General features: G+C 36.8%; 1 protein-coding gene across 1 annotated transcript in view; it reads right to left on the reverse strand.

Moving 5' to 3' along the window:
• Window positions 1-723: 723 nt before the first annotated feature.
• The window catches only part of TTC39C (tetratricopeptide repeat domain 39C), a 36,483-nt gene continuing 16,072 nt past the window's right edge, over window positions 724-21,134 (reverse strand). The window contains exons 5-14 of the mRNA XM_032697370.1: window positions 20,141-20,495; window positions 18,644-18,812; window positions 12,752-12,845; window positions 11,834-11,941; window positions 11,203-11,312; window positions 10,395-10,518; window positions 7,252-7,349; window positions 6,241-6,345; window positions 3,859-3,897; window positions 724-3,313 (exon numbers count right to left, since the gene is read on the reverse strand). Of these exons, the coding sequence (XP_032553261.1) occupies window positions 3,224-3,313; window positions 3,859-3,897; window positions 6,241-6,345; window positions 7,252-7,349; window positions 10,395-10,518; window positions 11,203-11,312; window positions 11,834-11,941; window positions 12,752-12,845; window positions 18,644-18,812; window positions 20,141-20,495 (1,292 nt within the window). The 3' untranslated portion in view covers window positions 724-3,223. The remainder of the gene's footprint in view (window positions 3,314-3,858; window positions 3,898-6,240; window positions 6,346-7,251; window positions 7,350-10,394; window positions 10,519-11,202; window positions 11,313-11,833; window positions 11,942-12,751; window positions 12,846-18,643; window positions 18,813-20,140; window positions 20,496-21,134) is intronic.

Genomic DNA, 21,134 nt, shown 5'->3' on the forward strand with positions numbered 1-21,134 from the left:
TCTTAAGGTTAGGCTGAACAGTACCTGTTTGGGATTGCATAACTTCTTGTGAAAGGGCTTCCTTCCGCTGTTAGTATTTCGTCATGGTGGCTGGAAAGGGAATCCAAGTGCTGCTTTCACCCCACTGCAAGGTTTGATTGGCACCCTTGTAACACCATGTACAGCCCCCTACACCAACCTAACACTTGCTCCTGTTCAAACTTCAAGCAGGTACAGAGCAATCTTTAAACACGACTACAATCAATTGTTGGAAAGACAATCACATTGTTGTTAATTGAAAAGCAATTCAATACAGTATTTGGGGAATTTTATTTAGGAATAAAGCATAACTAGAATATGAAACAAGCATTCGAAGTCAGAGAGAGGAGAAATTAAAGTGCTTGCTTTAGAGTAAATTAGAAACATTTTTCAAAGGTGTAGGAATACAACAAATACAATGGTATGTGGTTCTTTTTCTTTAATGAAGAACAAGTGAATTTGATGTCTTAAAAATGTCTCTTAAACCTTGTTCACTCTACAGTTGAGCTCAAGATGACATGTAACTCACTTTCTAAACCAGAAGACTGTAATTATACTGGAAGAACAAAGACTAGAGGTAATTGCTGACTAGAAAACTTTGTTACAGAGTCACTTGACATCCCAGAAGTTTTCCCAATACTTGGTATCATCTTGTTCAGGAGGCCACCAATTAAAAGACAAACTCAAGGAGCAAAGGAACAAAAATCATGTCCACATTTCTTTTAATTTTACTCAGAAATATAAAAGTGCAAGTTCTGTAAATTAACAACGTTTACAGTACATCACAATAAATATGCCACCTTGTGACATCTAAAAAGTCTAGTTATTTATTTGAAAGGAGTCATATTGAGATAAAAACTGCATCAACATCAACAAAAAATAACCTGTCCCAGTAAAGATGGCCTTAACATATTAACTAGCAAGATGCATATTCCATTATTGCTATTAGACCATGCCTCCGAGTTCCAAAGTATAAAAACTTGACAGTAAACACAAAATACCGTTGAGATTTTTCTCATCACAGGCACAATCTAACATAAAAAATAATTTTGCAATTTACAATGTAGGAGATTCTCCTACGAGGAGAGGGAAAAAATAATTAATACAGAAACATACAGCTGTGATGATTTGCTAAGTCCACAGAAAAGCTGCAATTTGCACAGTTATTTAACTGTTACATGAACATATAGTGTCTTTCGCACTCCTGGCCTGGTGAGAACAGGCCTTTTAGTAAATTTACTACAATTTGCCAGCTACCTCCAAGTATGCAGACCTTAAATATCCCAACACAAATCGCATGCAGGTGCTTTGTGTCCTGAACAGCCTAGTCTCATATATTTAGGGAGTGTAAAGGATTTTTGCCAGTAACTGTACTGTTTCCACCTATTTACCCAGAATAGACTGGGTCTCTGATTGCAAAACATTAAAAGTCAGATATGACAAAATAAGATTTCAAGTACCTTAAAGCCCATTTTTAAAATAATTTTTTGAACTCTAAGCAGTCACTATATATATACAATATACCATTTTCTAGTCAATACTTATTTGGATTGACCAAATAAGGTTGAACACTCATTTATGCCTCATTACTGTCAAAATGGAATAAAAAAACTCCAGTGTACTATCTGTAACACACTTAGATTATAGAAAAATAAAACTGCTTTTTTTAAGAGTCCCTCCTCTCCTTCAGGAACTGCAACAGAAATGTTTACCTGCTCTAGGAATGCCTTTCATAGCAGAACTGTGTATTTCTAGAGAGAAATAAGTGTCTCAACCATTTCATCTGGCCTACGAAATAGGACATTACTTCTCTCCTCCGTATCAGTCTTGCTTTAGATGTAACCTCAAAAGCAAATCAATGAAGATTAGGTGTGGGCAAGGTCTAAAACTTTGGCAACATGCTTTCCAAAAAGGTAAGAAGAAAAAAAAAGTTTAAGCTACGGAACTGTTTAAGGCAACCTGACCAAAGTAAAGATAAGGCTTTTAGATAACTCTTTCCAAGGATATCCAGTTTTCTTAGCTTTGCAAAGTAATATAATTCAACTAACTTTCTGGTCAGATTTCCATTCGTAAGCTTCTTTTAAAAGATATCTACCTTCCTAGAATATGGTATTAACTGAATATAAAACATAAGAAAATACTACGTATTACAGGCAATGTAAAAAAAGCTACAGATAAGCACATAGATGGCCAAGTATTAAAAATTATATGGTCATGAGAAAAGTTTTAAGCTCTCTGAGGTATAGCAATATCTTAACACCACAGGTCTGAAATACCATACAGAGACTCAGGATATCGTAGTATTGGTGTAACTACCAAAGCAAATTTTTGGGTTTGTGTTTTGTGGTTTGGTTTCTTTTTTTTTTTTTTTAAATACCTGTAAAGGTCACCGCTACAAAGATTGAGCAGCTTGAATGAAAAATACATAAAATTACTGTATCTGGCTTATGTATTTTAACATTACATTCAGAAAATTAAGAGTGGAAATAAGAACTGCCTACGCTGTAACTGCATGTCCAAGTATTTGGCTGGAATGTACCAGAAGCAGAGATCATAAACATTGACATAAATTCATATCATGAATCTGACCTGGGTTGGGAGGGATGAGACAAAAAATGGAAGGCAATGAGAGGTTTAAAATTCACACATTAGTAATCATGAGGTAACTGACAAAAGCCACTAAAATTTAGTAAGATCTGCTTTTTGTGGTTGAACAGTTTTCCTCCTCTTGTACATTGGCAAATGTGTAAAGAAAAAGAAGTATTTTGACCATTTCCAACTTCAAAATTTACACCAATTACTTTTATTGTGTTATTTTAATCAAACCAGAAGTGCTCCCCTTGGCATATTTTAGATCTAGATCTGTTTTAAAAGGTAAAAATCACATTTGCCAATATTGTTTAAGTAAATTACGTGTGCTTCTTTAGGCTCACCCACAGTTGCAAGCAATTGTGTTTGGCTTGGTTTAAACAAAATAAAAACCAATGAGTTAAAAACACAAGGTCACTTAACCTTCTTCCTGGTTGATTTACCTTTAGTTAAAATTGTAATGTTTTACTAAGCCATACCAACTCTGACCATACTGGGAAAGTGTCTCTGGCACAAGTGGTTTTCAGAAGAAAAGCTGGTCTTCCCAACAGCTCTTTCTTCTGCTTCATCTTAAAGTGCAGAAACTGTGGGAAAGGATAACAAGACTTGCTGTTCGTCACTGTGGAACTACTTCCCTTAGAGAGGCTAAGGCTGCATGTATGCGGACGTGCAATCTGTTCTCAAAGTCATAGCCAGAAAATTCCTCCTGGGGGGAAAAAAAAACCAAGAAAAAAACCACCAAACATATAACTGTTAGCCTCCTTCACTTCAGGACATGAAGACAATTTTGCTATTAGTGCTTAAGAAGTCATGTTACAAAAGAGTCCAAAAGAAAAGAAGTGAACTGGAGAATGCATGTTGCAATATCCCGACGTTACCCAAAGCAAAAGAATTATTACAGATATTCAAAAAGCTCTAGTCCAAGGCAGGAACCAGTTGGAACTGACAAGGAGTGGAGAGCTGTCATTTTCAAAATTTCTGTAGCAAAATCTTAGTTGAAAAAAGCAAGGTTCTAACAGTCCAGGAGAGGTCACTAAAATGGGCTCTGCTATGACTGACCTAGGAATACATAGCTATGTAACATACATAAATGTGGATCATATACATACATTCATGCATATCTATATGACAGTGTTGTAGGCTATAGGGGAGGGACACCACCACTTAATATCCACTCCACCTGCCCCAAAACCACAACCTCCCAAATGCCCTCATCTCAAAAATCTAAATTTGAAAGTGCCTGGTTTTTACCTTGGCTTGGAGCAGTAAGGTTTTGCCTCTTGGCACAGTCTACAAAAAGACAAACACCACATTAGAAACACATCAAAAATGTTACAGAAAATATCTTAAGTAAATGACATGGTCAGTCTGGAGTAGCACCTCTATCTTGAAAAAACGTACTGAGTAGACAAAAACCTCTCAAATTAGGAAACTAGAAATATTAATGAGGCACCCAAGACAGTATTATGTATTTCTAGTCTATAGAAAATGCAAGTTGCTGCCGATGATGGTGAGCTACAAGAATGTATAAGGGAACAAACGAGGCAACAAATAATTGACTAATTGATCATTACAGTAGTTTTTGTTTCTTAATTAAAGTTTAAGCCATTTATTTACAAAAAAAGTTACTGGATATTAAGCATTAAGAGTTGTTCCAGAAATTTCAATTTCAAACTCTTCTAGAAAGAAAAATATATTTGCAGATTAATATTTACTGCTGAGAAGCTCCTGGTTTTTTTCTTATATAGTACATCCTTCATTTAAGCCTTACGAATAAATAAGATATAGAAAAATGAAGTTCCCTTATTCATATGTACCTAAATATGACTGTATCTAGTTTTATTGGTTACATTACACTCAGTGTCTAAGACAACTACAAAAAAATCTGTAAATTTCAAGATTTTCATACGGTTACATCAAGAAGAACTTGATTAGAATTCAATTTAAAATAACAAAGATGATCCAGATGACACGGTAAATCAAACATGTAATTATGTTTAACAATAACTTCAAAGCAAAGTAAATTTAATAACAGCATGGTTTTTATACTAAAATGCATATTGATATCTGTTGCTCAGGTCTGTAATTTGCTCTGCCTCTCGTGTAAATGTGATTCATAAAATCCTATTCCTTTCTTAGCCATTATAGAGCTCTACCAGGACACCTCAGTTAGTAAATGAAATTTTCTACAAACAGCATCCACTTGCCTCTAATTCTAGCTCTTGCTTTTCCCTACCTCATCCCACTCTATTCAAGTTAAGCATCATTTATCTCCTCATTGCCTAAGTGCCACAAGAGGGAGTTTTCTGCATGTCCTTCATACACTTAAGCACTACCACAGGTTCCCCGTAGAGCTACAAGCCAAGCTTGTGCAGCCCTCAAAGACCCAACATGAGACACGTTTGGTTACTGTGTGCACATCCTACATGTAAAAAGCAGGAGGAAGGAAGGACTGCTCTAATATTCTCCAAATAACCACATAACTTCACTACCCACCACACCCTTTCTTTAGAGACACCTGACACCATCAAATTTAAACAGGAACATGGAAAAAAAAGCAGAAAGAAGGACTCAGACCTTCCTTCTAGGCTTCAAGGCCCAGCTCCAAGTTTTAGGGCAGCAGACTTTTCAAAAAGTACATTTACTTTTAAAAGCATTTTCTAATTATGTCCTTTGTCATGACAATCATCTTTATTGAGAGAGGGGAAGGTTCAGCTCAGATGATTATACCTGACAACATCAAAAACAACTGAAAACAGAATCTTAAGAATATGAGAAACTATCAACACAACTACTTCTTAAGAATATGAGATATCATCAGCCTAACTACTTCATACACTACATACAATGAAGGGGGGTTCAAGTCACTACCCTGTAACCACTTCCTCCAACTTTCAATCTGATTAAGGATGGCATAAACTCCAAGTAGTGCTGTTACACGTTTGAGGAAGGAAAACAGCACAAATGCACAAGTGGTGCACAAGCTGCTCTCCTCTTAAGATTCTCCAGGTTTCCTAGGAGGCAGAGTACGTGCAAAGACCTAAACAATCAAATGCATCATCAGCCAAGCCATTTGGACAGTCTGAAAGCCAGGTGGATTATCTTCCTCTTCACTCTGAACAACAAAACCCTCACTAGTCAGGGTGAAAATCAAAATGTCCATACAACAATCTTTAATGGAATTTAAATGACTGAAAACACTTGCTATTTTAGGAAGGCATCAAATTCTATTTAGAAAGGATGACTACAAGCATTCTTTGAGCTTGAATGGCATCCAACAGGATTTTAAATAGGTAAGAAAACGACCCTAAGCATCCATGATACTAAATACCACCTGTAGACAAGAAATCCCTGCCTACCCAAGGCATTCTGGCCAGGCTTTTTTTGCCACCAGCAGCAGGAACTCTCTATATTGAAAAAATAAGACATTGTTACCTTAAATACATTCCATTCTCGGATTGAAAAAAACCAAAACCTAAACACAAAACAGTAATTTTCTTTACAGAAGGTATAAAACAAATTTTTAAAACTTCACATAGATTATCACCCATAAATTTTGTTTCATTCTTTATATGGTGGTATGCTGACTCTTTATGCTCATTTTAAGAGTTTAAAAACAGTTTATGCTATTACCTCTGGATTGTCTAACAGAATACAGCCAAGTTCATAGCAAGCATATGGCTGGACGTACAAGTTGCTTTGACGGCAGAGTTCATCTTTTGCAGCTCGCTGAAAGTACTGTAAAAATGAAAGGAAAAAAACCCAAAAAACTGCAGTAATTCATTAAAATTGACTGTTTGATACTTCAAAACAATTAAGAAGCACCATTCAACTTTAAGCATTAGAAATTAGCCAAAGCTAAATTAAGAATACATTAAAAATTTACAACAGTATAGATTCCTAGATATTTTTACCAACACTACTGTATCAAGGCAAAATAACTTGTCTGGATTTTAACAAAGTAACATATTGAATGTTTCAAGAGTTTTCCAACTTCATATTGAAAAAATATTAGATCTAACAAGGAACTTTAACATCAGTAATGAAGTACCTAGATTATTTAAGGTATGCTTGAGAGAAATGAGAAGGGGGGAGGGATTCAAAGCAAGCATCTTGCTGCATATGTGAACTGCATTCCATTTTGGGGAGGAAAAAGGAAAGCTGTGCCTACAGAGCAAAACCTGAAGCAGTGGCAAATTTTTTCTTTGGTATGTGTGCTAAAAATCAAATCTCTCAGTGTCTAGTAGTCCTGGAGAAGCAGCAAATGTGTGCTTTCAAAAGGTCAACCTCCAAGGTACTTCTTTTCAAAAAAGATTAATTTTCATTGTTGGACAAAGTAAATCTAGCAGAGCAAGAACTGTTATAACTTTTATCTTCCTAGCTTCCCCTTAACTCTTTCTACTACGAGCCACATTGGTTGCCATGGTCATTCAGCACAGTGAACTACTTTTACAACACAGAATATAATGACAACATGTTAAACCGAAAGATTTTAGAAGAACCTGTTAGAATTCACAAACCAGAATGATTACTAGCACTGAAAACTAATTATTTGCTTAACACTCTTACTCAACAATATTTACTGTTTAACAGAATAGCTTGTAAAACAGGATTAATGGTGTAAATTACCATTTAACAACTTACCTGAACAGCATCTTCAGAATTTCCTAAACATTTGTGTATGGCACCAAGAAGCAAATTCCTCAAACCAACAGCCGATGAATCATCAACATCCTGACAAGCTTAATGAAAAGGTTCCAGTAAACAAACAAGATGGATTGAAATCCTTCCTTAGACAAGAACTGTGGTCTATGGTGTGTTTTAGTCCAATGTTTAAATTTAACCAGACAAAGGAGATGCTAGTAACATTAACATAAAGCAAAGTAATTTGTCTTTTAAATACAATCCATTTTGTATGAACTTCATTAAGAAATCTTGTGACTCATGAGAGCAATTCCTAACAGGAATTAATGAGCTGAAGTCAAAGGCAGTTGGTGTGTTCTTCTCACAAGTAGAGAAGAATCTCTACCAGTCTTTGAAATAACCACTAAAAAGTCAAGTTAAGAAACAATCACCTCCTTCTGGTGTTATGGGAAACTGGTTTGTCCCACACATTGAAAAAAAAATACACAGTCCCAAATTATGAGGAGCACAGGGCAAACAGTTCAGACAAACCTGATTTGTTCTGAACTGAAGCCAAGTGACAGACGCACAAAAATCTGTACTGGACCTAAAAACCCAGACTAGGGTATTTTGGCATCACGATTCTCAGTGATGACGAGACGATAAGGCTGATTTGCCAGACCTTAGCTGGTCAACAATCCAGGGACAGACTGTGCCTCAGCTGAGTAGTGCTCTGTTTCCAGGAAAACCTGTATCACAATGCATGAACAGCTTCTAGATGAATCAGGCTCCATTTTGATCAAGCTTATTAGAGCCAACTCTGTTAAACCAGGACTAGTTCCATGAGGACCCATTCACACTTGTCAGCACCATCACCTCCAAGAAGGCAAGGGTACAGGGAGGCCTGCAGGGCTTTTCATCACTTAACTGCTGTCTCTGGAGCAGTACAGCTCCTTAAACATTTTGCCTCATTGCATGAACCCTGCCAGATCTTAACCAGCTCTGCATTCACAGTTAATCCATAACCCAAAGAAGCCATCTATGGATAACAAAGAGTTGGCTGCATGAAGTATTTGGGCTGACAACTCATCATTGCAAGGCTTGAGTTACTTGGTGTTTTAATTACAGGGATACACGTGGATACAAATTATTCTTTTAAGTGAAGTTCTAGCCCTGAGGAAAACCCTGGAAATCCACCACAGTAAATTACAACTCAGTTGTTCATGAGAAGAGGAAACAAGTATATAAAAAAAATTCCTTATCATCCACGTTCTTGAGATACACATAAGGTGTATCAAAAACAGTCTCACTGCACACATCTTCAGCCAGGGATGGCTGACGCACACCTGTCAGTGTCAAACTTAGAAGAAGCTTATCTCTGAACTTTCATCTGTACTGCTATTTCACATTAAAATGTGAACCACTGACTAGAAACTTTTACAAAGGAGATCTACACTGCTTCTGGGTGTGCGGGAGAGAACACATACTCTTTACATCCTTGAAAGCTGACTGTTCTGAAGGTGAATGATAGCCAAAAAAAATCCTCACATTTATTTTTATGTGAGTAAATCTTCTTTTAAGGCCTACCATTACCTTTGTGACTAGAAAACTAGAGATCTGAACATAACCCACTGCCATCACTCAATTTAAACAGACAAAGTATCTTAAATTAAAACCAGAACAAAACACCACTACTAGTCCTGACTCTCAACTTCAAGACTGGAGTTTTCTAGCTTAACATGAAAATTGCATACAATCCCCAAGACTTCACAACTACCAAAAAAAAAAGACAACCCCATAGGAGACAATTTTTGGTTTATTTTCTAAATGAGCAAGTAATTATCTAGAAATAATAATAATAAAAAAATAAATTTAAAAAGAGAGGATTTTAGAATGGTTTGGGTTGGAAGGGACCTCAAAGATCTTGTAGATCCAACTCCCTTGCCCTGTGCAGGGACACCTTTCACTAGACCAGGTTGCTCAAAGCCTCATCCAGATTGCTCAGTCTCAACCAGCCTGGCCTTGAACACTCCCAGGGATGAGACATCCACAGCTTCTCTTAGCAACATGTGTCAGTGCCCTCACCCTCACAATAATTTCTTCCTAATACCTAATCTAAATCTGTCCTCTTTCAGTTTGAAGCCATTCCCCCTTGTCCTATCAGTACATGCCCTTGTAAAAAGGGCCTTTCCTGCTCTCTTGCTGGACACCTTTAAGTACTGAAAGATGCTCTGAAGTCTGCTTGAAGCCTTCTCTGCTCCAGGCTAAACAGCTCCAACTTTCTCAGCCTGTCTTCATAGGAGAGGTGTTTCAGCCCTCTGATCATCTGTGTGTGCCTAATCTGGATCTGCTCCAACAAGTCCACATCTCTTCCTGTGCTGAGGATCCCAGAGATGGATGCAGTACTTCAGGTGGGATCTCATAAGGTCTCACAAGAGCAGAGGGGCAGAATCATCTCCCTCAATCTGCTGCCCATGCTGCTTGTGATGCAGCCCAGGATGCAGTCGGCCTTCTGGGCTGGGAGCTCACGTTGACAGCTCATGTTGAGCTTCTCTTCAGCCAATTTGAAACTGTTTGCAGAATGTAAATAAGAGTGACTGCTGGATGGAGGGAGAAGTACAGTAAACCTCATGATAAACACTGCTACCACAATCTTCATGTGACAGATATCTGCAGACATCTGGAGACTAAGAAAGAGGCAATCATTCACCACTACCAAGGTCCCAGCAGCCAAGATAAACAGAATGCCTATCATGTCATAGATGACCTCACAAGCAACCTACTTCCTCTTAGAAGAAAACTGACATGCAGAAACAAATTGGTAGATTTATTTTGTTATTTTTTTAGCTACGTTTAAATTAGTTATATTTTGTTCAGTGACTCGGAACAGTAACTATCATGCTATTGTTTCATTTTAAATAATCATTTACAAACAACTATATGCAGCAGGCAATGAAGCATTAAGCTGAATTGTAATAGGCCATTATTCTATGGTTACTCAAACTGTATTTTGCTATGACACATGCACACAAGTTTAACTTTTTGTGCTACTACGATCAGCTACTCCACACAACAGAATAAAATTATACACCCGCCTTTTAAGGAGTAAATAAATAAATCAACCTTATACCGTGATAAACCTTATAAATAAATCAATATTATACCTTGACTCATATGCTGTAAGTTCGAGAGGGAACAGTTTGGAAGGGCCTTCCATAAGTATAATACTTCAATGGATGCCAGGACACACAGCTCTTTGGTCGGCATTTGTTTTCTAAATCTATCTGCCTGCAAAGTGGGGAGAAAGAGGGAAGGGAGATTCATCATTTATCCTTTTATGGGGTCATAATATTCCCAAACAATATATCACAAACAGTAATTTTAACTGTTCATAAAGTCACACAACAATTCTATGAAAGTAAGTCAATGGTAACTTAGCTTAAAGACTTTTAGACTAAAAAGCAAAAATCTGTTAACCAATTTAGGAGCTTACCTATTGATCAAAATTAAAACTCCCTTGTATGCAGCCTGACCAGTTTTACTGTATTTCACAGTCCCCACTATGCAATGATTGGATGCTGAAACAGTAACATCTGCAAGGTATCAGATGGGAGCTATTTCCTAAACAACTCCTAGCTTTCAAAAAGAACTAAGGCTTTCACAAACAAGACAAGATAAAAAGGAGTAAGGAAGGCAAAGCTAGAAGGAAAATTACCAAAGCAACTACAGTATCACGTATTTTTATCTTTAATAATGACTTTAGTTGTAAAGAGAACAGATAATTCACATTTCCTTTGCTAGATCCTTCAAATACATATGACACTATTCTTTTTCCATCCTTCTTTTTCCTTCCCACTAATTCTACAGAAGCAACACAAAAGAAAACAGATACATCCTTCAAAAAGAAAATACTGTTAAAGAACTGAACTGTTACTACTGCACCAAAACAAGTCAGCCTATGCTAAAACTAACCTTTTTCACTGAAAATTGTTCAATTTGATTGTTTTTTCTTTTGAAAAGCTTCTGAACTTCCTTGAACACATTCTGAGCACCACTGACATCACCAGTGGCTCCTTGACACACTGTAAGAACACAGAAATATGTTAACACTACTGGGATATAAAACACGAAAAATTAAGATTAGATATCACATGGTCACAGAAAACAAACACACTCACTTCAAGAAAGTGTCTAGACCGAGGATTTGACAAACATGATAATCCCAACTTCCCCAGGTACCCTCTGTGATCATTAACAAGTCAGTACTACTTTTGTATAACCATTAAAGGAAGTAATACCACCAAGCCTCTACAGATTGATTTATTAGATCTTTGCAATACAACTGTTACATGTCACTACACTGACAATCCTAATTGTATCTACATGGAGAGGGCGCACACACAGGCATGTACACGTGTGAGCATGCAAGTGTTCATTATATAAACGAACAAAATTATCCAAGTCAAGTCTGGCACAAAGCTGCAAAAGCAGCAGGCAGTGTGGAAGGCACTGCACACACTAGCAAGTTTCCCAAAACAAAACAGTGCCAAAACCTTAGCACATCACTGATTTATCATCCACCCAACACGCTGAATGTACTCACCTGCTGTTAAATAAGCATAGTAGCATTGGGACCACCTGGATTCATTTTTAAGCCTTTCAAAGGATTCAAACGCATCTTTGAAGTTCATCTCTATCATGCTGCACCAACCTAGAAGCAAAACTGATTTAATTCCAGGGAAAGTACAGTAATTCAAATTTGGTGTCAACATTATTGAAACACACAAGTCTATTACGAGAGCTGGAGCTACTTTAACAATTACAACAGTAACTGGAAAATTAAAACCAATGTAAATGAACTACATATATTTAAAGCCTGGCTTAAATTTACTGAGAAACTCTGAATTATAAGATTCCATACAAAACAATGAATCCACTTCAGAGCAACAACAAATCTATACAGATACCAAAATCTTTTTTAAATTTAGATACAATATTTTGTAGGATACTAAAACTTAAAAAGCTACTACTTGTTCCTTTATTATTTCCCACTGTCGCAAATTCCCATTTACAGCTTGAAGCAACATATCTTCACTCTAAAGAGCTGTATGCAAGATCATATAGCATATACTACTATTGATAGAAGGAAATGAACATGAAATACAGATCCTGCAAACTGTGAAGCTTCACTAGACAGATTACTTTTTGGTAGAGAAATGATGATTCCATGGACAAATTAAATGAGTTAATTTCTAATTTTAAATAATATTCAGTAAGTGAACAGTGTGCCCCTTGATTCCACAGTCTGATTTTGCATCACCTTGTGTTTGCAGAAAAATTTATTATGAAAAATACTTGCCCAAACAAGAAGATAGGTTTATTACCATAACCCATCCAAGACAAAGGCCAGTATTCTAAAACCTTTTTAAAAATCATCATAAAAAGAATCCAGTTTGCTTATTGAAGTTGCCAATCTAAACTTGAAAATGAGCCATTTATGGCGTAAACATATCCAACGTACCTATTTCATATAAGCAGACATGCTGAATCTCCCTTTGGTCTGTTGCAAGTTCCAAAGCAGTATGAAATGAGGTCAAGGCACTATTGATTTGACACTAACAAAAGTGAAAGAAGAATAAAAAAAAAAAATCAGACTGAAATTTAAAATTTGTTCGATACTTTGATTTTGATAAAGAAAACAATCAGATTTGTGTTAATAGGAAATTAAACATAATAGAAGAGTTTAACAATGTAGCAACAGCCAGTTCAGATTATCTCTCAACCTTACAAGTAAGTGACTATATTTTCTATTACGTCAGAAATTCATTGGTTTTGTGCAGTAAGCTTTAGGGTAGTCTCATTTTCACTCTTATTAGTCATTCCACCTTTAGAAGTCATATTTTTAGCATCTGCCAATGAAGTTTAGCTTTCTGCACAATAAGGGTACCATTAGTGTTTGATTTTATTTATTTTGAACTTTTCACCTTTTCCCATATCCCTCAGCAACCACTTAAGCAACAGTTAATAGCGAATTCATAAATGCTGCATGACACATTAGAAGACAAAAAGGCACATGAGAGAAAAAAAGAACATTTTGATAAAATCATTAGTTAGCAACAGCTTAGCAAAAAGAGGCTGACATCCTTCTAAGAACTAGAGTGATAGTTCTTTTGACTACCTTAATTTCTAGTTTTCCCAGACTAGGATAGAATTTGTCCATACCAGTCATTATGGGGAGGGAATGCAAAACAATATGTAATTAGTTTTATATATACATACTATATATTCCAATATGGCCTGTACCTGCTTTAATAGCATTCCCATATTTATTCTCACATACAATTATAATAATTTATACGACAGAAGAATTTTTAAGCCCCTCTCTGCTGACTAAGCAGGTAAGTGAAAGAAACCCTTGCAAGGGCAAACCCATGATTCTGTGCAAGCATAACTGAATTCAAAAATTCCTACAAAAATCTGCAGAATTGTATCTTAAGTCCATGAACACACAGAGCTCTGAAGTGATTTTTTAGGTTTTCTCCTTTGTCTCATCAGGGAAAACTGTTTTAGTTGCTAAGGAACAATTTCATTGAAAATAATACATACTGCATCAAGACAGCACAACAGGCAGCAAAGGGATTCACACCTGTACCAACATAAACACTGTACCCTTAGAAAATACAGTGGTGATGAAACTAAGATGCTTGTTGGCAAGGCAGGAGGTGAGTTATATTTGCCCTTGAAATTACCAGGAAGCCTGAGCCATGTACACCTTGTTTACTTTTGTAGCAGCACATTCTCTCCACTACACATTATCCCAACACGCCTTCCTAGAAAATAACTGTTATGGGTCCAATCTTACAGAAAAACATAACGTCAGTTTAGAACCTTATCTTTGTGCTAGGAAGTTCAAAAGCTCTATGTTTTGAATAATTCTGAGGGAAATGGAAAAAAAGAAAAAGAAAATCTAAATATTTAGCCCTCTGAAGATATTTTGCCTTCTAAAATCCTAAACATTTCAAACCAGAAATCACTTATTTGTAGGACATGTTATTCCACACAATTACTACTGGCAATTAAATCATTGTCTGCAATGCCATACACCAGCCTGGGGTAGTACATGAAACACCAACCACTCAGTAATATACAAGTCCAGTTTGTTGAATATTCAATCTGCTATAATCTATCCTTTTAACTGTCTAGATCTCACAAGTGTTTTGACATCAGTCTAACTTTTCCTTCAGCACCAATCGGTTAAGTATGTTTCAGAGACATTCCTTAATAAATACAGTTCCAATCATCTCTAGGGATTGTGACAATGTGCTGGAACACGAATTTTTACTCTTAGTGTTAATTCTTAAATTAATTACTATTTGTTTACTGTTTCAAAGAATAAACAGAAAGAATTATAAAGTCCCAAGAGTCTGCAAATATAACATCTTAGCTGCACCTGAAACTGATGTTCCTGAGATTTATAAATATATATAGACACACTTTTAATTCCTTCAACAGGTACTAACTACTCATGCCTCTCTTGGACATAATACAAAGACAAAAAAGCCCATTAAGACATAAAATGTGTAATTTACAGAATTACATAACCATAAAAAAGATTAATAAAGCTAATGTGAGAACCCTAATCTTACATTTCTTGACTTCACACTAAAACTGAAAGCACCCCAATCCATCAACTAAGCATCTACAGAGCTTATCAGGCCCAAGCGGCTTCCCAAGCCAACACACATTTCCCCAAAGAGCTGTTCTGAAATCTCAGGACACTTTCCTTCTCCCAGAACGTTTCTATTCTCAATCAGCACTCTGAATTTGTAAAGCTTTTAAGAAGTCACGTTCATAATTAAGGGGAAACCAGAAAGCAGTTTCCTGCTAAAAGGTAACAATTTACACCAGAGAACACAATATGGACATTTCAAAGCCTCTGTTTTCTATTCCTTAGCACACAGAAACCCATTTTTTTCTTAGACATGACACAAAATCAAAATAGAATAAAACTAGGATACTGTACTTTGTAGCCTAGAACAAGTAACTAGAAAAGCCAGCACAATTTTTGAAAATAAACCCTGACATTACGCAAGCCCTGCAAATTTCTTTACTTTAGACATCACTGTGACTTTCTTCCAGAAAGTTCACTTAAGACTTTTCAATGCTTATTATTATTCTTGCCCTCAGTCTACTTTTCCATACCACACCCTCTTACTCCTAAATTAGAATGATACCACTGATACCAAAATGTCTACAAAAAGTAACTAAAAACCCAAGAGTACCTGTCAGCATTACATTTAAGCACAGTCAACATTTTCAGAAGCCTGCACATCACACACACTTTCATACACCCGAATGTATGAATGGTGTTTTTCCCATCAGGTGGAGTATTTGGTACTTTTCCATTCAGACTCTTTACATGCACCTATACCAATTGAACTCCATGGATCAAGCCTCAGAACTCAAGTTTTTTGTCCCAGCCCTAAAGATTTCTTATTGTTTATATATACACATGCAGAGTCTGTTCCTAATCAAAGAGAAACAATAGTTTCAAATAGTGTTGCTGATTAGGAAAAAAAGAAAAAAAAAGGGATAGCAAAATTGCAAGCCGAAAAGCAGAAATAGGTAAGATCCAGAACACCACCTCTCACTCTGCCCTCTCCTAGCTCAAGGTATACTTTTACATGCATATAGGTTAAAGCACAAACTTCCCAATTTTGGTAAGCCACCTGAAATAATATTCCCATGCCCAGTGGAAATAATTTAAACTTACTGGTGCACTAACAGTTTCAAGAAAGGTAATATAAGCACTTCCCAGGCTTTGCAGGAGCTCTCCTCGCTCACCTCGGAAATGAGAAGGAAATTACAACTCACCATATTAGTCTGTAATCTACGAGTATCTGAGCACTTCTGGTTCAGAACCAGAGCAGCATTTAGGTTGAAGAAGACCTCCAAGATCATTTGTTGCCCTTCTCTGATTGATCACCACGTTGTCAACTAAAACAGAGAACTAAGTGCCACATACAGTTTCTTGAGCACCTCCAGAGATGGTGACACCACCACCTCCCTGGGCAGTTTGTCCCAATGCTTAACAACCCCTTCTGTGAAAAAATTCTTTCTGATGTCCAACCTGAACCTCCCTTGCCACAGCTTGAAGCTGTGTCCTCTCATCCTGTCACTTTTTGCCCGGGAGAAGTGGCTGACTCCCACCTGGCTACAACCTCCTTTCAGGCAGCACTTGTAGACAGTGATAAGATACTCCCTGAGCTTCCTTTTCTCCAAGCTAAACAACCCCAGCTCCCTCAGCCACTCCTCACAGGAACTGAGCTCCAGACCCTTCATCTTTGTTGCCCTTCTCTGGACACTCTCCAGCACCTCAATGTTTTTCTTGTAGTGAGAGGCCAGAACTAGACAGAGGACTCAAGGTGCAGCCTCACCTGTGCCGAGTACAGGGCGACAATCACTTCCCTGCTCCTGCTGGCCACACTAATATGAAATGGATGCTGTAAGAACAATGCCCAGACTCAAGACACATGTAACCACAAGTGTATCATGCAGAAATCCAGCACAGCTCCTTGCCATTGCCACCAGTCACATACCTGCCTTCACTATTATGTCAACAGCATTCAAGCAAATTAAGCATGGCAATTCATAACAAAATCTACAGAAGAGCCCTAGACATTTAACCAAAACATTCAGACACAGCAAAACCTCCCTGATACAGCACCACTTGGAACAAAGCAATGATGAGAGAGGGGGGAAAGGTTGCTGAATAGAAAAGCTCTCATGCAAACACACACATGAATAGCAAAAGACATTTTAATTCCTGTTAGCAACCAATAAGCTTTCTGCTGACTGAGGGTCATGGCTACACAGCATTCTGCATGCCTAAGCTAACTAACTTCATTAACATGACCACGCTGCCTCTGCCACAAACAGTTTCACTCGGACCTGAACTTCAGTATCAGTACTGCAGTATCTACATACTGCATCATTTCATACACTAATACTGTAAGATTACATTTAAAGAACTCTCCTCTGGAACACACTGGTACTCCAGAAAGGGACCAGCTTCACAAAACTGACGCTCATCCCAAACATATTCTCTTTCTTTACACATAGAAAGATATATTCAGTTTATTAGCAGCTTATGTTTAGGCTTTCACCCTACCTTGCTCTGAAAGTCAGAAGCACCAGTTGCGTTTTATTTCTCATTACACTAAAAATACCAAGTCATACCCTGGTAATCAATGTACTTGCAATTTTAACTGCACTTGCCTTCATTATGTAGCTATTCCTGACAAATCTGATTTTTACCATAAGAATGAAATACGCATACAACTGAACAAAAGCCATCAAAATCTTTCCTACTCAGACAACAGCAATACTTCCCCAGGACTGACAGCTTGCCTGTAACAATGTAATTCCTAAAATGCACCACTGCCTTCAAAACAACAGCAAAAAAAGAAAAATAACATTCAAATCCCATGCAAGAATATGCCTGCAAAATCTGATAGTCCACTGAAGCCTACTCCTCTGTTCTATTACTCTTGTTACCTCTCTCAGAATATTTAGCTGTATTTGAAAGACTTAATTGCAAACCCCAGCAAAGAATGACCACCAATATTAATATCTCAACGAGCTCTCGTAATTATGATGTTCAGATGAAGGGTTTGAACATTCTGGGTTTGTGCTTTTGTGTTAGGTTTTCTGGTTAATGTAATTGTTCAGAAAATATTCTGGTCTGATAAAAGCAGCAGCTAGGAGTTGAGTAGTATGAAGTACTTGTCTCCTATTATCAGAGATTTTTAGAGAATACTTTAGCCAAAACCCGAAAGGCTCCTGCAGTGTTTGAACAGCACTTTGCAATAGCATTCACAAACACATTCTTAGTGAATACATTTCAGCTTGGGTCAGAGCTCACCCTTAGCAACAGAAAACATCCTGGTTTGACCTCTCAAAAGCAAAAGCAGTTATTTAAGGGAAATTACTCCAGAGAATTAGCTGTATATGAACAATGCATAAAACAAAAAGGGGAAGATAAATGCTATGTACTCAGCAGATAATACTCAACATTTTAGCTTCACAAGCAAAACTGAAATAGCTCAAGAAACTCCTGAGTGACCAAAAGCACTTCCTTTTAGCACGGCCCACAAATGTATCAAGTAGCTGAAAAACAATTTCAAAATGTTAATTCAGATAGATGTAGCGGAAGAGCTGGTTTTGCATCTGAACTTGAAACTAGGAAGGATTTAATCCATTCTTATTATCTTTTGATTATTGACGGAGATGATTATCTTTCCATGTATCTCACACTTTGCTGAAGCTTGCTTAGTTCATTGACATCAGAAAAACATAAAATAACAAATGGTGTGGAGGAGAAATCAGTCTAAAGGACGAAAATATACAATACCTCTAATCGCTGTATCCTTCCCTTGAAGAACATGAACAGAGAAGAATTTGGATAAGCAGATTCTCTTTTTGCAAGAATTTCTTTTGCCTCTTTCAATCCTGCCTTGTTATCGCTGCCGTCAAGGGCAAAAAAGGGGCGAACAACTGTGTGGTACCACAAGAGAGCCAATCTAAAAGAAATGTAAGAGTAAAAATGATTACAGCTTGTAAACAGAAATTTAAGGATTACGTTCTACACAGAGAAATTTTTAAATTATTCTGAAAGACAAATATAGACATGAATCTTTTATTATGCAATCTGGTTTTAAAACAAACACAATACTACTGCCATACATCAACATACTCCTAAACTGCACCTGAACATACAATTCAGTGCACCTCACCCAAAGGCAAAGTAACAATCAAGCTCATTGCATCAAAGCAGTTGAGCCTTTAGAACTCCATCAATTTTGAAAAAAGAAAAACTCACAGGAAAACTTTGAAAACTAATTGTTCATTAGAGAGGGAAAAAAAACCCTCCAAAAACCCCAAAAACTAACAAAAAAAAAAATCTACAAAAAACCTAAACACACATCAGCAGACACACTTGAAATCAATGTCAAAAAGAAATACACCCTGTTTTCAGAAGGGCAGACATCTACATGACCTACATCGCTCCTGGAAACAAGGGCAGAGCACAGAGATTTCCAAGACTATCTTAAGGAGGAAATATTCCCAAAAATATAATTTTTCTTCCCCAGAAAGGAAAAAGAACCAATCAACAGGAACATTTAATCTTAATCTTTTTAAAACAAACAGAAATCAAATTCTTCTCCTGCTTGTCAATGTTTCAAAAGTGACATCTTATAGTACCTGCAGTAGATCCAGTAATAAAAGGAATAATTTGTAGATAATGTAATAACAATTTATGAGGGTAGTTTAAATTACATCTATCTCTTAAAAAGACCTGAATGCAGTATGAAGTCTTGGAAAAAGAGTACACAAAAAATGCTCCTTATAAGTTCATTATAATGTTCCTTATAAGGAACATCTCGTTTTACTGAGACACTAAAATAAATTAAAAAAAAAATAAAAAATTGAAAAGATCTTGGGCTAATAGTAAGGAAAAATAGCTAAATGAGATCAATGACTCAGACAAAATAGTATTCTCTCCATAGCAGAGAATGTAATTCAGGTAAATCTACACAGACTTCAGGGGAGCTTCTATTTACTCTGCTGGCATTTAAGTAACTAGACATGAGAACTGCAGGTACTGAAGAATACAGCAAAATATTGACACAAACCCCAAATATATGTAAATAATTAACAGCAGAGAGATCTCATACAATAGTAAGTGATGAATTTACTAAACCATGGCACGTTAAACAACAAACTACGAGTTTATTTTACCTGCTGTTGTTTCCTTTAAAGCAACATGACCTTTTGGTTTTGACTTTTCTCCAGTTACTTACTTTTAGTACTAAGTTATCTACCAAAGCATTTCAATATAGCTACTCACGTAGCTAAAGGGGCCTTCATGTCCTTACTTTCACTTGCATACATCAGTGAGGAAAGCCCCTGTAGGCGGTCTCCAGGAAAACCCAGCAGGTTGATGATTTTGAGCAGGTTTGGGGGCACCATGGATATGCAAAGATGAAAAAGTCCATATCCAAAGCTAACAGCACCTTTCAGTCTGTTTAGCGAATCCTCCGTTACACCTTCTGCAGCAATATGATTATCATTTGCAGCATCAGAAGTCAAGGATTCCTGAGTTGTTTTCTTCTGATATATTTCCTGAAGTGTATTAATGTCCGTATAGCACTTATTGTAAATTTTCCAGGCTTTTCGGAGTATCCACCCACCTTTTATGTAAGCTAAAAATCAAAGGAAAAAAACTACTTCAAGGACACATTTCAGAAGCCGTTTTAAGTGGTAAATGCTATTTCACAAACTCTAGGATGCTCTCTTCATTTGCATTAACTTCTTGTATAAAGGATTTTGTAATAGTTACTGTTCTCTCAAAGAGGTCTTGCGTACTGGGCACTACAAACTTAAGTGTTCACAACCACAGACTTTACAACATGCAACACAAAGGCACTTCCAGTCAGCTACACAGCAATACAACTGTCAGAAAGAAAGAGAGAAATCAAAGAACTTCACACTGGATCTTGCTCCACTATACAGTACAGATGAAAGAGCTGCCTGGCAAACAGAGAAAAGCAAAACTCAAAAGAGACTACATCTCTTCCCTTAAGCCCAAATTCTGTTAAAAGACAGTCGATAGCAAAATACCAAGAAAAGCCTTTCCTTTGGGCTACATAGTAAGATTTTCAACATCATCATTTCCCTGCCCCTCACATGAATATAATGCCTTTATGATTAAAAAAAAAATGGAAAAAAAAGTAAAGCATGCAGAAATTTTATGGTTTTAAATTATTTCTCAGTTGCCTAACTTCCTCAATTTCAAATGCAATATGAGTACTTGAATTTCCCTAAAAAATCTGATCTTGAAG

This window comes from Chiroxiphia lanceolata, chromosome 1 (assembly GCF_009829145.1).
Source record: "Chiroxiphia lanceolata isolate bChiLan1 chromosome 1, bChiLan1.pri, whole genome shotgun sequence".
Lineage (NCBI taxonomy): Eukaryota > Metazoa > Chordata > Aves > Passeriformes > Pipridae > Chiroxiphia > Chiroxiphia lanceolata.